The sequence below is a fragment of the Alligator mississippiensis genome, chromosome 4 (assembly GCF_030867095.1).
Source record: "Alligator mississippiensis isolate rAllMis1 chromosome 4, rAllMis1, whole genome shotgun sequence".
NCBI classification, from domain to species: Eukaryota; Metazoa; Chordata; order Crocodylia; family Alligatoridae; genus Alligator; species Alligator mississippiensis.
The window spans coordinates 252,112,537-252,130,780 of NC_081827.1; the positions used below are offsets into that span (position 1 = coordinate 252,112,537).

General features: G+C 42.0%; 1 protein-coding gene across 4 annotated transcripts in view; it reads right to left on the reverse strand.

The window, feature by feature from the left end:
- LOC102574412 (mitogen-activated protein kinase kinase kinase 2) overlaps nt 1-18,244 on the reverse strand; it is an 83,373-nt gene that overhangs the window by 53,517 nt on the left and 11,612 nt on the right. For 3 of the 4 annotated variants that reach the window (XR_009462147.1, XM_059727506.1, XM_059727507.1), the window contains exon 2: nt 4,888-4,957. Coding sequence is in view for 1 of the 4 variants with exons in the window: in XM_059727506.1 (XP_059583489.1) it covers nt 4,888-4,891 (4 nt within the window). In the remaining 3 variants the exon portion in view is untranslated. Of the gene's footprint in view, nt 1-4,876; nt 4,958-18,244 lie in introns of all 4 variants that reach the window. The other variant, XM_059727508.1, reaches the window with a different exon arrangement.

Here is an 18,244-nt window from a genome sequence, read left to right on the forward strand (position 1 = left end):
AAATGGATACTAATTGTTTTATGACTTTATGGTCCATCTGACTAAGAACTTATCCATTTGAACAGCCAGTCAAGTCACAGATACTGATAAGGAGACAGAGAAAAAAAATCTGTATATTAAAACTTTGATATTCTTGGATATCCACATTATAAAATGTGAACAACATTTTTGAGGGCTATCCAAAGTCGTGCAACAATATGAACCTCAAAAAGTGAAATACTGGAGTCCTCTACAATGAATAGTATTTATTAAAAGTGATTAAGCCCTGTCAAATAACTTTGTTAGGTATTCCAAAGTTAAATATTAATAGATTTATTCATGCTATGCATAAATGGATGCCAAGTTCAAATATATAATTTTATGATCCATGACGAAGGATCCCTTATGAAATACCACTTTGTTGTAATGTTAACTTTGCAGAAATGGGAAGCAAGTTTTCATGACTAATACAAATAAATGTTGGCTCACTTGTAGGATTTGCATTTGATACTGTTAATTTATATTACCAAAAGAAAAAGAAGAGTTGCAAGTGACAGTGATAATCTAGATAACTTTCACTAAGCTTTGCAGCTCAGTATTTCGTTGTCATAACCTTCCTGAGAGGATTATTCCTTATGCTGGATATTACAAAGAGGCTGTAAAGAATAAAACAATTTAGGGAATTTACCCATACCTAATATGACCCTAAACTTAAGACAATCCCCCATAATTAAATTAGATCAAATTCATTATGATTTTCTAGATTCTATACAGAGAAAACTAAAACAAGTTTATAAAATTTCCATGTACTAAACTGAATTATTGAAGGATTGGCTTAAATTTGCCCTGTCCCCAACCTGCTGCAGCAGGGAAAGCAGTGGCAGGGGGGCAGTGAGGCAGCTTGACCCTCGGCCCCTTGCTAAGCAAACAGAGGTCTATATCTTGTTACACCATAAATGCACAAATTTTGTAGCTGCAACAGGTGGTATCAATTTGTATCACTTTATTGTGGTTTATGGCAGGAGAAAGCTAGTTAGCCTGGAGCTGTCTTTGCTTCTCTAGTCACCCTGGTCAGGCACAGCTGGGGCTTCAGGGGCCCCATGCTGTGCACTCTGGAAATGGGAATTTCCAGGGCATACAGGATTGTGTCCCTGAAACTCTGAAACCACCTGCCTGGGTTCACTGGTTTGGGAGTCTCTGGGTGCCTGCTGACACTCTGGTGTGGTCTCTAGGAACACATCACCTAGATCCATTGGCAGGACAACAGGCAACATGTGTTTTGCCCAATGATGTACATCAGCTGTGCTGGGATGATTATTTCTAGCCCTACATGGGTCCACCAACACCTAGAAGTGGGAACAATCTAAATGGTATTTAAAATAAAATAAATTAATCCTGTACCTATTTTCAAGAATTCCTCATCCTCATTTTTGTTACTAACTCATCATGGGCAACTCCTCTATGATAGTGGTCCATCTCCTTTTTGTGTCACTACGGTTTAACACCACCACTATTCACAGCCAAGCAATACAAGTATCTGGCCTCCTCAGTATGTGCAAGTCTCAAAGACAAGGGTGGAAACAGGAGAAAACAATTTCTTCAGAACACATTTACACTAGACCAGTTCTAAATGGAAAGTTTTCTTTAGACCATTTTCTCAGCTTCCTAGCCTTACTACCACACACTTAATGCTGTTAACTTAGTTCCCAGCCCAGTCAGTCTCTGTATCAAAAGGGGCCTCCCCTGCATTGATCTGCAATTCAGATGAATACAATGGCTTTAAAGAAGAACAGGCAAAGCCACAGTGGTATATGGTCAGTGACTCCCAAGGGGAAGACAGGATTTGCTCAGATTATAGAATGAATCCATGAAGGAAAAGGCCTATTCTCTTCTCAAGTGTCCCTGGGGAGATATCCTATATGCAGCTAAACTTCAAGACCGCATAGAAAGAATGGAATTCCCTTGGTTAGACCAATATAAATTATATTAGTTCTCTAGGACTACCAAAGCAGTATTTCAATTAAGGAGGATATGCATTCATTATTCAGATAGATGTTCTGTAATTTAAAAAAAAATTAAATCCCCAATTACAGGTAGTATACTAGATATATTACCAAGCTTTTGATCAATTACTAAAGAATATAATAGGCTTGCTTATTACTTCATAACCACATCAGACAAGGATTAAAATGTAAAATATGTCAGATTATAATGTAACTGAAGCAAATTAAAAAACCCACAGAGGAACATGCTGACTGGTAACCAATAAGCAGTTTTCATTTTTAGCTGAAGATGCCTACTATGTACAATACTGAAGCATAGTAAATATGAAGGAAAAACTAAACAATTGATAATGAATTATTTTGTGTGTGACATTCTGAGGAACCTATGTACATCTTATGACATCTGGTTGGCACCATGAAACAGCTGAATAATGGAATCATGTCAGTGCATGCAGTGTCAATTATCTGTAGTATATCCCACCTAGATGAAGTACAATGGTGGATCATTAACATTTTTCTGTAAAATGGAAACACTGAGATAAGTTGGCTGAAGCCGAGAAAAAGGTAGCTCCCCACCATACTTTGTGCAGGAAGTAGAGAGTGCAAAAGCCCCAGCAGCAGAACAAATTAAGTAATGTGTTAATTCTTGCCTTTACATACCACAAAGGCTAGATGACTCAAAGGAGACTCAGAGCCACATTTGAAATGTTGGGACAGGAAACAGGAAAAGGATTAAATATTTTTATAGCTGGGAGTGAGACGTGCTTGAATGTGAGACCCACCAAGGTCAGAGCAAACTACCTGGGGCAGAGACAGGCCAATGAATGATGGACACTGCAGAAGACAGGCACGGACTCTGCTGCATGCTCTGATTAAACATTTGAACGAAGGACTCTACATACTATGTTCCTATTCACTAGTGCGCGCCAGCCTGTAGTACTGAAAATGCCTACAGGCTGCAATGACCCCTGGAAAAGATGAAGAACCACAGGAGAGATTAACCTCATTCAGACAAACTGGAGAGCCACAGTGAGAAATGTGTGCTAAAAGTAAGAGGACCTCATCCATGGTGTAGAAGGGCTGACACAGCTCACCTTTACAAAAAGATGGAGCTCTAGCTCCTAGTACTAAAAAAAAAAAAAAAAAAAAAGGGGGGGGGGAGGGGGGAGTATTCCCAAGGACACAAAAAAAGATCAGGGGCACAGCCTACCCTTTACATTCGCAAATGTAAGTAAGTGGAGTAAGATCCTCATTGTTTTGTCAGCTGCTTGCATCAGTTATACTGTATTTACAATATGCTAATATATTTGATATCTGAATTTAATGAATGAAACTGCTGATTATTTACCTAGGTGATTCTTGATGGATGAAAAGTTTGTTGAAAATGTAAGAATAAAATGTCCTAATTTGGGAATCATTGTCCTGTGTAACACAGTATTAGACCCAAGAAAAACCTAGCACTAAAAAGCAAACAAATGCTCTCTGGATATGATAAAGAGGGGTTATCCTTCTAAATCCCACTCAAATATTGGCTATGATATTTATCTGACAAATCCTTTCTTTGATTTCAACTGTAGTGTCTAAGTGGTACCTTATTTGTAAATTTGCTACCATTAAGAAAATGCACTTCCTTCATTCTGATGTATTTTAGGTTAGTGCTTAAGAAAGAAAATTGTATTGTTCCTCTGATAGATGGGTGGGAAGACAATGTCAAAGCGTGCTAGATTACCACATTTCATAAATGATGAATATGAGTCAGCAGTGTGACGAAGATATCGATAAAGGCCAATTGCACCTTGTTGTGCATTAGCAGATGCATGACCAACAGATCGAGGAAGGTGATGCTCCCCCTCTATGCGGCATTGGTCAGGCCGCAGTTGGAGTATGGTGCCCAGTTTTGGGAGCCACACTTCAAGAGGGACACGGAGAATCTGGAGAGGGTTCAGAGGAGGGCCACTCACATGATTAGTGGCCTCCATGAAAGACCCTACAAGGGGAGGTTGAGGGATCTGGATCTCTTCAGCCTTCACAAAAGGCGTCCGAGGGGAGACACGATCACTAATCCCATAGATTTTATATTCTTGAACTACCCTTTTAAAAGTATTAGATTAGGGAAAAACATGCCAAAAAAAGCACAAGTTGTATCTGACAGTATCAGTAACTAATTTTGGTTAAAGGTGTAACAGTGCATTTATTCCAAAAATAAGCATTATAAACTTGAGATATTCAGTGAAAGTTAAACTTAAAAGAAGCACAGATACGTTGGAAGTATGGAAAGCATTAGGGGTGCACCGATAAAGATTTTTTGGGCTGAATTTTCCTTGCAAGCTTTTGGGCTACGACAGAAGCCAATGTGCAAAATGCAGGTCTGTGAAAATGCAAATGCATTGCAGTAAGGTTCAAAGGGAATGCGAGACAATAGGTGTGAGAAGATAGTGGGAGGTGATAGAATGTAGCTGGTAAAATGTAGAGAGGTTACCTGGGGTTATCAGATGGCAGGCAGGTTATAATGTGCCATAAATCCAATGCCTATATTTAGTCCATGATTTTTGTATCCATTAGATTTATGAAGATTTACTTGATCTATTGTCTCTATGATTAAGGAATTTTGTCTATAGTTCTTATTTAAGAATGGATTGTTTTTGGCCTAACGGCATTATTGCCAGACAGAATCAATGTTATTTGGTACCTCAGCTGTGCACTTAATATTTTTACTTAAGTTTATTCTACACCTAAAAAGTAGGTATTGTAATTTTGGGAAATACACAAAGTAACTAAATCTCACTTCAAGTGAAAACATCACTACAACATGCATCTCTATGGTAATAAATTAAAGTTATACAACTTTCACTGTTCCTTTTACTGGCAACAATACTAAATTGGATTCAACTCACATGTAACTTACCCATAATGGCAGTCAGCCTGAACACCTGAATTTCAGGGAAACGGTTCTCTTGTTAGCATTCTTCTATTCCCTGAAAATAAAAAAGATATTAAACAATGAGAATTACTAAAAAGTTAAAACTGAGTATTTAAGATGACAAAAATTCCAAGTGTGAAGTATAGCCATTTTATTAGTTCCCACAGTAGGCATTTGGGGTGTCAAATATTTAAAAGTGAACACCCAGAAACTCAGGAAGCACAGTATTAAGCTACAGACTTTTATCACACACACACACACACACACACACACACACACACACACACACACACACACACACAGTTTAAAAACTTCAAAAATAAAATCTTCAACTTTAATCTCAGTTTCCACCTTAACGTCTGGATGTGCGAGTTGGAGATTCAAAGGCACAGAAAGATGTCAAAATGCCTTTGAAAACAAGTCCCTCAGGAAAGTACTACGTATAAAATTAAATCGCCTGCTTAAATTTTTAAGTGTTTAACAATTTAGAAATAAGCTGTCCAGAAAAAAGATGAACATATAAATCTAGATGGAGATGTTGAGAACGAATCCAAAACATCCGTGTTGGGCAGCTGTTAGAACATGCAAAGAGTGACGCAAAAAATCCTTCTCTAGAAAAGCAATAAGAGAGGGGGAGCTTACAGGACTTCAACAGGAAACATGCAAAAACCATTGAAGAAAAAAGAAGAATGGTGGACCTTTAGTTGCATCCTAAGTAAAAGCAGGATTAAGATTTAGCATACAAGAGCCCAAGGGGAAAGGGGGAAAAAAATCACTGCATATCGCTCATGCTCAAAATATCCCTTCTTCCCTGAATGAAGCATTTAATTTCCTTTTTCACTCAAATGCCAGCACAAGATGAGGCTCTAAGGATCTAGAGCACGACACAGGGAATGAGATTGGGAGATGCATGTATTGCCTGTCCCTCCAACCAACACCCAATCACAGCAACACCAAAAATGCAATACAGTTCCAAATATACAAGCTACATTGCCTTTGCTCCCCTTTCACCTAGCAGCCCAAAGCTGACCGAGGTAGTTAATGCTAGCCTGAAGTTAGGCAGAAGGCAAGTAAAGATGCACCTTACAGACTAACTTAATCAGAGATAGATAAGCTCTCCAGAGCCACAGCTCACTTCATCACATGCTATGCAAGGACATGTAGAAAGCTGACTATCACTACTTCTGTTTGAAAGCCTGCTCTCTGCACGTCCTTTCATGGCTTATGGAAGATTATGAATCTCTGATTCAGTCTACAAGATGCACCTCTACCTTGCCTTCTGCCTAACACCCTACGGTCAACTAGCGGAAACAGCTCTCAGATAACCATACAGATGTCACTGCCTTTCAACAAACCTTGGGACACCATCATAGCTTGGAGGTTGGTCTCAGCAATTTCTGTTGGGAAGGGAAATCTTCTGTCCCTTATGCATGAATAACCTGAAGTTCACAAATGGGAATTCAGAACTTTCCTTCTCCCTAGTCCCTCCCATCAGAGGGGATAAGAGTGCTCCTGAGAAGCCAGGAAAAGCCCTTCTATGAATCCTATCTCAATTTGGTCTTCCAGCACAACTGAAATATTTTCAGTATCAGGAACATGCCAAGTTTCCCGTGTACTGTGCAACTATTCAGACTTTTGAACATTTAAAATCGTCTCTTTAATAACTGAATTCTTTATACAGATGTCTACATTTCTAGTCAAGCAATTTATGCACACTGTAAAAAAGTAATACAGAAACAAGTCATCGAGTAAGAATAAGTATCTTAGTGTGACAAAAAAAACCCCTCATAGGCAACCCTAACCCTACTTCTCTTTCATGTGGAAGACTTTCTAATAAGAGTCGATGGTAGTTTGTTATACCAACAGTTAGAGAAGCTCTGGGTCATCTGTTCACACACACACACGGGAGAGAATATTCAGAATCCAAAATTAGTAGTAAGGATAAAAGCAATATTTAACCACCCCTCCCCCCCTCAAAAAAGGAGAGAAAAATGTAAGCGGATGCTATTGCAAAGTATAATTATCTCTGACTTTTAAACCAAAACTGAAACCATGACCATATTTCTTCATGATCTGCCAAAACGAGAGTTGTTCCAAGCACCGTAAGCAGGGAGAGTTTTTTGAAAAAGGGAAAGACTTCAGAAAAGGGCCTGAAGAGCCAGAAATGCTTCCTTTTAATTTGCTAAAGGCTGTGGCAACACTGAAGGCAAGATTTTTTTTTCTTTGAAGAGAAAAAAAAGCTGCTTAATAAGCAGTTTCTAAACAAACAAAACATGCTGTTTTATGAAACAAAGCTACTTTTAAAACCCAGCCCGACAGACTAATTGATTTGGATGTCCAGACAACTGAAACTATATAGAGGTTGTATACATAAAACAAACAGATAAGATCCATCCTTGGTAAAGTATTTGAAAAAATTATCAAGGCTCACATTTGTGAGAGCCCGGCAGGACAAATTATGCTGAGGGGAAACCAGCATGGGTTTGTGGCGGGCAGATCGTGCCTGACCAACCTAGTCTCTTTCTATGACCAGGTTACGAAACACCTGGACACAGGAGGAGGGGTGGATGTCGTATACCTGGACTTCAGGAAGGCCTTCGATACGGTATCCCACCCCATACTGGTGAACAAGTTAAGAGGCTGTGATGCGGATGACTGCACAGTCCGGTGGGTGGCGAATTGGCTAGAGGGTCGCACCCAAAGAGTCGTGGTAGATGGGTCGGTCTCGACCTGGAAGGGTGTGGGCAGTGGGGTCCCGCAGGGTTCGGTCCTTGGACCGATACTCTTTAATGTCTTCATCAGCGACTTGGACGTGGGAGTGAAATGTACTCTGTCCAAGTTTGCAGATGACACAAAGCTATGGGGAGAAGTGGACATGCCGGAGGGCAGGGAACAGCTGCAGGCAGACCTGGATAGGCTGGACAAGTGGGCAGAAAACAACAGGATGCAGTTCAACAAGGAGAAATGCAAAGTGCTGCACCTAGGGAGGAAAAATGTCCAGCACACCTACAGCCTAGGGAATGACCTGCTGGGTGGCACGGAGGTGGAAAGGGATCTTGGAGTCCTAGTGGACTCCAAGATGAACATGAGCCGGCAGTGTGACGAAGCCATCAGAAAAGCCAATGGCACTTTATCGTGCATCAGCAGATGCATGACAAATAGGTCCAGGGAGGTGATACTTCCCCTCTATAGGGCGTTGGTCAGACCGCAGTTGGAGTACTGCGTGCAATTCTGGGCGCCACACTTCAAGAAGGATGCGGATAACCTGGAGAGGGTACAGCGAAGGGCAACTCGTATGGTCAAGGGCCTGCAGACCAAGCCCTACGAGGAGAGACTAGAGAAACTGGACCTTTTCAGCCTCCGCAAGAGAAGGTTGAGAGGCGACCTTGTGGCTGCCTATAAGTTCATCACAGGGGCACAGAAGGGAATTGGTGAGGATTTATTCACCAAGGCGCCCCCGGGGGTTACAAGAAACAATGGCCACAAGCTAGCAGAGAGCAGATTTAGACTGGACATTAGGAAGAACTTCTTCACAGTTCAAGTGGCCAAGGTCTGGAACGGGCTCCCAAGGGAGGTGGTGCTCTCCCCTACCCTGGGGGTCTTCAAGAGGAGGTTAGACAAGTATCTAGCTGGGGTCATTTAGACCCAGCACTCTTTCCTGCTTATGCAGGGGGTCGGACTCGATGATCTATTGAGGTCCCTTCCGACCCTAACATCTATGAATCTATGAATAACAATTAGACTCTACTAGCAAATACCTACACGACAAAGCACTGCATTAATGAAACAAGGGACTGCTCCTAGCTCTTGTACTTAATAAAATGCAACTGTGAATTAAGATTTATTTCTACAATGAACAGAAATATTTTTGCTTCTTGATTAGCTGTTGCAGGTCCAGCATTTTCCCTATAGCAAGCTCTCAGACTCGTAATAAAATCTTTTCTTCTACTAAAAAGAGTATTCATTCTCTTCCCTTGCTGCAGACCATAGTGGAGGAAAAAAATCAACATGTTTTCCAAGATCTTACTCATTTGATCCCTATGAAAAAGACTCAAAGGCTAGGAGTGACTCAGGAAGAGGTATAGAGAAAACAGCACAGGACCACCTACTCAGTATTACCCACTACAGCCCCTTAGTACCCTCGTGGCTCTCTGCATGACGCATACATTACATCAGAAAACCCCATCTTCCCAACTGTTTTGCACAGAGGTTTAAGTTTGAAATGAGAAGCAACACCAATCTCCCGAAATGGCTCCACTTGCCACCTCATCCACATCAGTGGATGAAGCAAAGGACCCATGTGCACTTTTTCAACACAACTAAAAGACTTTCAAGACTTCTTCACAGAATGGCAGAACCTTTAGAAAGAGCAGTAACAAGGGAAAAATATATCAGACTAACATAAAGATTACCAGAAAGACCAGCTATGAAAGCCTTTAGAGCCAGCACAGCTGCTGTGATGGACACCAGACTTTATTCCACCAATTTCTATAAAAGGTGAAAGAAGCACTAGCATCACTCAACCACTGCACCCAAAAGGCAAGGCAAGGCAAGGCAAGGCAACCACTAAAAACTAACACCAAACTGGAGCCTAAAAGCTTTGAGAGGAAGAACTGTATGTATGCTAGTCTTCAGCTTAGCATTACCAATTCATTCATACTTAGAAGTGCTTGATAGTTGGTCAAGGTGCCTGATTTTATTGATGGGATGAATTCTGAAGTTGAGGAAACTCAACTTGACTACATAAATAATAATGGCTCATAACAACTCTTCAGTAATCCTGTCTTCAAGACCATATGGATGATGTGTAGCTCTCAGCACATATTTGCCTAGGTCTTTCCATCCAGGGTATGGGCAAGATATAAGGTTCCTAAGTACAGACTTCACATTTCCAGCACAGAGTCCTATCATTTAGATGATCAATAGCCAAAAGTTTTAATAAAATGCCTTGCAGTGTATATGGGGAGATCAGGAACACAGATTCACCCACACCAAGTCACTGACCTCCTAGAGGGCCTCCAGCACTTCTCTAGGCTCTGCACAGCAAGAGCACGCCTACTTCAGGCCAGCTTCAAAGCTGGGCACGCATCTTAAGAGTCAACATATAAAACCAATTTCAGAAAACAGCATGGACATGTTTACAGATTTTAGGTCATATCATACCATGCACATTTGTAACTGTATGTGACAGACATCGCCTCTGTTGTGTGTAAAAGGTGTCTAGAATCAACATACATTCCAAGCAAGCATGACATCAATATACCAGTCCTTATTCCTCCAAAAGGCCTAAAGCCACTGGATTGATGGAAGAATCCCAGTTTGTCTGCAGTGGTGTTCTGTTTTCTGTGCTGTTATCTTCAAAGGAATGGTAACAGATGCTTCCCAACCCTGGCTGGGGAGCATATGTTGCTGATACCAATTTTGGTTTTTGTGATCCTGAGAGATTATTAAAGCTGCATATAAAGCTTTGGAACATGGAATGGGTAGCTTTCCAGGACAAAAAATGAAGGGCACATGCTACTCTCCTAAAACAGAAAGTGCCAGCTTGGAATTGGTGCACCTATTGCTAAGTGACCCCAGTAGCTTGCACCTGCAAGTATTACAGAGCACTAGCAGATCTTGTGAGGAGATATTTTCAAGTGACCACAATTGATCAATAAAGGGCTCAATCAGAATCTTTCGCAGGAAGGGTCATCCACACAATTTTTTTGTCAAAAACACAAAGACAAGCAAACAACTAAACAACTGTCTCACGTTCTGCTTCAGGATTACACTCAGATACTTCTCATGCTGGGACTCCAGGCCTGGTGTGTGGATATCCATCAACCTCCCCCTCTACAGTGGATTGCAAAGAAATTCAAACACGACTGATGTAATGATCCTGATAGTACCAGCCTGGCTTAGGCAATTCAGATTCCCAGACGCCATGAGATTTTCAAAGCAACCAATAATACCACTGTCCTGACAACAGAGGCAGCTGGCATGAGCAACCAGCCCATCGGCAATTCATAGGCTGGACTAAAGGAGGCTGACGAACATGGAGACAGTTTATGTTACAGAGGTCGAAATTGTCTGTCCTTCATCTCTGCCATTAAAGAGGTTTAGAAAACCTAGTCTGTATTGGTGAAGAAATCAAAGTTCAACTGCCATTTAAGCTTTCAGGGGTGGTACGTGAGGGTACTCAGGTGCACAGGCATGACCCAAAGAACACGGGCCCAAAAAACCCAATCAAATGCACAGAGTACTTGTGCACCAAAGCATGACATACATGTGGGAAACACTGGGAAGAACCACATCTATTGTAAGGTCCCAAATATGAGCAACACCTGAAATTTGCCCTTTTGTATTATATTCTCAGTATTTACTGAAGATGACATGAAACAGTCTACAACTGCTGACTTAACAGCCACACGCAAAGTCATTTAAAAAAAATTATGCTTCAGAGGGGGGAATTTTTCTACAAAATGACTCAACAGTACTAAAATAAAGAGCAAGACTAGTTCTTTAACATATTACTGTGCTCTTTAGCACAGAGGAACAAACATTAAGCAGAAGGTAAGGTGATACTAGCAACACACTTGTATCTGAACATTTACCTTTAACTCAACAACAGCATCCAATTATTGTAGCCAAGATTAGAGGAAAAACAATACTTTCAACTTAATCATGTATCTAATTATACCATTTTTCACCATGTTTCAGTATGATTAAGTGCTCCTATTTACATACCTGGTGTCTCAGCAAAACAAAGGAAAAAGCATACATTGTTACAAATAGGAACTTGTTAATGGAAAAATTCAAAAATTGGTGCAGTGGCTTCCATACAATATTTTAACACAGAAAAAATGGTTTTAAATTGAGTGACCCTTTAACTAAAGCTGATCAATCTGAAAGAATAAAACAGATTTTATTTAGTTAGTTATATTTCCACAGTAAGGCCATTATCGTGATCTAGTTAAGCTATGGGCATGATAAGCTCATACCTGATTTTCCAGCAATTGCGTCAGAACCTCAGCTTTAATTTTCAGAAAAGTAAATAACCTTGCCAAATGTAAAGAAAAGCTTACCACTTGGATTCAAGTGTACCTTGCCAAGACCACAGGAGGCATAAAAGAATAACTGAGATAACAAAGTTCACTGCTCTGGGATCCTGAGCCAACACCAATTTAGCAGAGGACTCTGCGTGGCAAGAATGGGGAGGGACTGAAAACAGCTTATCCTAATCCCACTCTTACTCCCCCCAAAAAGAGAACAAATATACCACTGGGGACAAGCACCAAGAAGCATCTCCTGCTGTCACTCCTGCCTCCCCCAGTGGGAGACAACACCTGTTATAGCCCTTGCTGATCCCTCTCCCAGTGGGGGAAGGGGTCTAATTTTCTCTCTTTAGGAAGTGAGGAGGATTACCACCACTCCAAGAAAGAATATGGCCAAAGGGGTTAAGGATCACCTTAAGCCAGTGCTCAGCAACCTTTTAAGGCTGGGGGCCGGACTGACCCAGGTTCAGGCCAGAACCAGCCATGAGGACTGTTGGTCGCTGATCCTGGCTTTTAACCAGTTCTGCTCAGCCTTTCATAACACTTAGAGCAGGGGTGTCCAAGTCACCGGCCCTGTGGACTGGATGAATGGTCTAGGGCCAGTCCACAGGCTGGGCCAGGCCCACAGATCTCTTTCCCTTCCCTCTCCACCTTCCCTAACATGCCTGATCTGTGCATGGCACAGATCCCCAAGTGGCTGCAACATATGCCACGTGTGGCGCAGTGTGGTGAGAGCAGCAGCCATGCCATGTGTGACACCTGCTCTGGGACACATGCCTCACACAGCACCTACTCCAACAAGTTTGGAAATTGTGCTGCACGCAGTACTCACAGGCATCATGTGTAGTGCAGGTCCCAAACCAGCTGGAGTGGCCACCAGATCAGGTATGCTGGCAGAAAGGGGGGAGGGGGAATCTGTGGGCTGGATCTGGCCTGTGGGTCTGATCAAACCTATAAGCAGTCCCATGGGCCAGAAGGCAGGGGTCCAACCAGCTGAATTCGGCCCATATGTTTGATACCCCTGCCTTAGAGTCTCATCATGTCACTTGTCATATGAGTTTCTCCCCCCACCCTGCCTGGAAACTACATTATAAAGCAACACCTAAAAGTACTCTTACATGAGTCACTATGCAAGGGTTGTAGGACTGCCTAGATCATGCAGGACTTTGCAGCCTTAAAAGAGCTACTAAAAAAATCTGCCTAGTTAATAAAGTTTTAATTTTAAAAAAATGCTCAGTATGTTTCAACTTTCCTGAAATAGAAAGCAGGAGTACTTTAACAAATATAGTCTGTTTTAATATACTAAAAAAAGTTTGGTAAATCCATACATTTCACAGACGTTAGGGCTGGAAAGGACCTCGCAAGATCATCACGTCCAGCCCCCTGCCCAAAGGGCAGGAAAGTCAGCTGGGGTCAGATGACCCCAGCAAAGTGACCATCCAGGCGTTTCTTGAACATATCCAGGGTAGATGCTTGCACCAATTCTGGAGGGAGTCTATCCAGCTCAAATATATTTTCTTGCCATTTGTGCAAAAAGATAAAGACATCTGTTATACCCATGTTCACCCATGCACACACTTACACCACCTCTTGTCAAACAAAAATGCCCAGCATAACAGGTGCTTGTTCCAGGGGTGGTCGCGATGGCCCCTGATGGCTGCTTAGTCCTGGCCCAAGTGTGACTCTCCTTGGGCAATCTCCCCTTCACTCACCCACCACACCTTGATGTTATCACCTCTGAAGACAAGGGAGGCTTTCCCAAGCCTGGTCTCACTCATGAGCACAAATGTCCAAAGTCATTGCCTTATGGCCCAATTATGTGGGCTCCATCCTCCCTAATAACCTCACCATGCCTTGCAGATGATCTGCTAACACATGCCCTTCCAGAGCTACAGGCTCCCAGCCCCAGTCCTCACCCCTCTTGGGCTATGGGCTCCTTGGTCACTGGCAGTGACCTGCAGTCTTTGGCCCCCTCTCTGTGCCCTTGCCCTGCTCCTAGACCAGTTGAGATCTCTGCACTCCCAGGCCCTGGCAGTGGTCCCTGACCTTTGGTCCATTTCTGGGCCCTGGCCCCACTCCTGGGCCAATGAGACCTCCCGCCTCCCAGGCCCTGTTCACAATTGCCCCCCCTAGGCTCAAAGGCCCCCTCAGTCTTCAGCTGTGACCCCCGGTCTTTGGCCGCTCTCTGGACTCTTCCCCCACCCCTAGGCCAGGTGAAACTCCTGGGCAACTCTGGCCCTGCCAGTCTCTGGCTGTGGTCCCTGACCTTTGGTCTCGCTAGACCCCTGGCCCTGCTCCTAGGACCAGGAGACCTTCAGGCTCCCTGGCCCTGCTGACACCTGCCCTTCCTGGGCTCTGACCTCAGCCTGAGCCCAGGAGTGGCTGACTAGGTTTCTCCCTCTGGGCCCTAGGCCCTCTGTTCCTCTCCCTCTTTTTCTGGGCCAGCTGGAACTTCTTTACCACCCCTTCAGTCCCTTCCACAACTGCCAGATATTATTCACCACCAGCCCTCTTGGGCCTTGGCCGCCTCTCCAGGCTACGGGTTCACCCACCCCTATTCCCAGACCTCTCTCGTCCAAGGCCTCTCTCTCCAAGCCATGGGTTCACTGCCCTTGTTTCCAGGGCATTCCCCTGCAAGGACTGCACTGTTCCCAGGCTCTGTACTGCTTACCTCAGCTTGATCAGCTGCTTTCTCAGGAGCTCCTCTCTCTCTGTCTCCCAGGGCTAGACTGCCTGATCAGCTCAGCCCTAGGTTTATATGGCTCAAGCTGGGCCCCTTTCTGGTCAGGTATCTCTCTAATTAGCCCCTGACCCTTCTCAGGCACCCTCTTCTCTCCAAGCACTCTGTCACACCATGGTATTCCTATTCAACCAAACCAAGCCAGTCAAATTTGCAAGTTCAAAGTATCTGAGCTTTGAAGAAGCAAAAAAGTATTAGGCAAACAAGGTTCTTTGGGTAAAGACCAACACAGCTACAACCAACAACCCTAAAAAGTATTAGGAAGTTTTTACAGTGAAGTTCTCATCTTCTCCAGTACTATGAAAACCTGTAAACTCCTTTCTTGAATTCTCATCCTGCTACTCAACTTTCTAAGCGATATGTAAACTATTGCTTTTTTGTATGTTTGACAGCTAATAAGCTTTGATTCAGGAAACAGACCGTTCACTAATTTTTCTCCTCCAATTTTTCCAAAATAGCCTTTCTGAAATCACCCTCAACTTGATTAATAAGAATAATGGGAAAACTGTTATTTTAGGAGTATGAAGTCATTTGGTTTACTAAAATTTGTATATTTCTCACCTATCAATCTGATTTGTTTCTTTTCTGTACCTGGAATTCTTTATGTAGCACACAGAGGACAAATATACAGTAACTAAATGCAAAATTGTGCTTGGACAGCATATGGTGCATGACAAAAGGATGTACAAAGAGCAATATGTAAAAGCCACTTTCACAGAGAGAAAAATGCTGAACAGGGAGATTTTATTTAAGGAGGAAGAGAAAAAAAATTCGACAGAAAAATGTAAAGTAACCTAAGGATAAGAAACAGCATTAATTTAATTAAGGTGCAAGACTGAGACACAGGATTAGAAAGAAATGAGATGGAAGTGGGACCAAAAGATTTTTTTAAAATGATATGAAAGTGGCTTTGAAGGCAAGGACAAACATCTGAAAATAGATGCAAAAAGGGATGCAAGTGAAAAAAAGGCCACGGAAATGGTGAAGTGCCAAGGGTGACAAGTAAAGAAGAGCCCTTCAGAAACAGCATTTTGAACAGAGGGTAGAGAGATGAAAATTCAGACTGGCATCAATGACACTTCATCAGGTATCATGCCACAGAAACCTTCAGAGATCATGGAAGTGAACTGAAGACTATGATGATGCTGTTCTTTTCCTTGGAAACTCTTCCTTGTCTTCTCATTTGTAGAGGACATAAAGACTGGTAGCAAGAGAAACAAGTTAAGAAATGCTACAGGTAGTTAAACGGGATAGAAAGTTTTTGCATTTGTGAAACACTAGGTATGTCTATAGAAGGGGTTGTATGGTACTAAAAACTCATGTCAGGAGTAGGGGTACAAGCCTCCCAGTGACAGATTAACAAGGGCAGGCAGGAGGACTTTCAACTGCGCACAAAGCGGGGAGAAGGATGATAAGAAGGTCATATGGTACAAGTACTAGGATTATAAGCCAGTATCATGGCATCAAATTTAAGAAAAATCCAAACAAAAAGGACTGTAAAAAACTATATTAATTGTCTATATACTAATATTAGGAGCCCCTAGATAATAGACAAGAGGTACCAGAAAAGCTTATGTACAAGATAAAATGTGATATGGTTTGTATTACTAAAAGTGATGATCATAAAACGTATCATGCCCATGTTAAAAGGTTTACAATTTATTTAATAACAGAATAAGGAAAAAAGGGTGGGATTCACTTTATGTTAAAGATATTGTTAGCAGTTAGACAACTCAGAATCCTTTGGATGCTTATTTATTAAAACTAACTTTGAAAACTAAAGATGGTGTAGGAACAAGCATTTGTTAAAAGACCCAATTTCAGAGAGAGAATCACTCCCTACTTCTGTGCTTGAAGCACAAAACGGAAAAAAATAAGCAAACTAAAAAATAACAGATAGCTTCTTAACAAACTCCCACGTCTGGTATGTCATAACTTAACGTTGACTCCATTCTGAAGAACAGCTAATTGCTGATCTAAAAAATGAGTGGCTGCCAAAGTTCTAGTGATCATGATCTGATGATATTCGTCTTGAACAGAATGATGCCAATAAGTAAAATAAATATTTATAAAAGACCGATTCTCCAACACTCAAAGATGGGGCCAGGGGCCGACCCTGCACACTGGCTTCAGAGCTATATGCCAGGTCCGACCCAACACATAGCCCTGAAGCCAGCGCATGATCCCAGACTTGGTGTGCTGGGTCCAATCTGGCACATGGCTCTGAAGCCAGTGCACGGGGTCCAGCCCTAGGCCAATCCTGGGTAGCACCCCATTCCAGCACACTGTTGGAGAAGGGAGCTCAGCATGGATCTGGACACTTGGCAGTGGTTGAGGGGGGCAAAGAAATTAACACTGCCACTACCCCACCCATCCACTCCCACCTCTAGATGTCTAGAACTGCGAGGAGGTTTTTCATCACATATAATGTGCACCTCAATTTTCCCCAGCTGGTTTAGGGGGAGAGGACAGGCAGTAGGTGTGGGAAAGGTGCAGGTTATGTGCGAGAAAAATATAGTAAATAGTAACTAAGATACTTAATAAGTGGAGCCTACCAGGCCTATATCACTTGCAAGTTCAATTTCTGAATATTTTATAAAACTTAATTAAGTTTCCTATTCACAGAACAATGGAAGTAAAAAGAAAAGGTAGGAAAGGACGTACTGAACTGGATGGTAAATAAGAGATCATGTTGGTTAATAAAAAGCAAGGAACTAGAAATCAATACACCAAAAACTGGCATGTTAGAATTAAGTCTAATTAGTGAACAAAATGATGAGTGCCTGATCTATCCTGCTTCATGATGAGATCCTTAAAAAGACAGGCTGACAGGCAGACTTTGGAAGGGAATGAATGGCTGCAAGATTCCTGGGGGGGATGGAGGGGGGGATGCCAATGAAACCTTTGCTTCACTATCAAGACTCTTTCCTATTTTAGTGTCTAGTAATTGTGCTCCATGTCTACAGGACAGAGCTGACAGCTCTGTAGGACAGATCTAGCCCGCAGGCAAGTAGGTTGCCAACCTGTGCAGTATTTGAAAGGGAAAAAGGAATGACCCAGAAATCTATATATTATTTAGTATGAAATTAATAGATAAAATGATTAATTCATAACTCAGAAAAGTAGAGACCAAATATATAATTAATTAACACCATCCAGCTTGGTTTCATGAAAGATAGCCTTTTCAAAAAAAGATGCATTTCTGACAGGGTTACAAATCTGGTTAATAATGGTAACTGAGGTGATATAGCATACCTAAGCAAATGACTTGGAGAAATCTAAAATGTTTCAATTACTTGATTAAAGCTTGCATTATATTTAACTAATGGAACACATATTGGATAAATTAGAACAAGAGTACTAGCAGATTGCAAAAATATTGCTGTTAAATGCGCTTTTATATAGTTATAAATTATCTCAGTAGGTGGGATTCTCTCTCATGGCATGTCCTCAGGATCAGTTGGTTCATGGCCTGGCTACCTTTAACATTCTTTTTCTATTAATGATTAAAACGATGGTATGAAATCTCTGTGGGAAAGAGTTTGCAGAATATAGAAAGATTGGT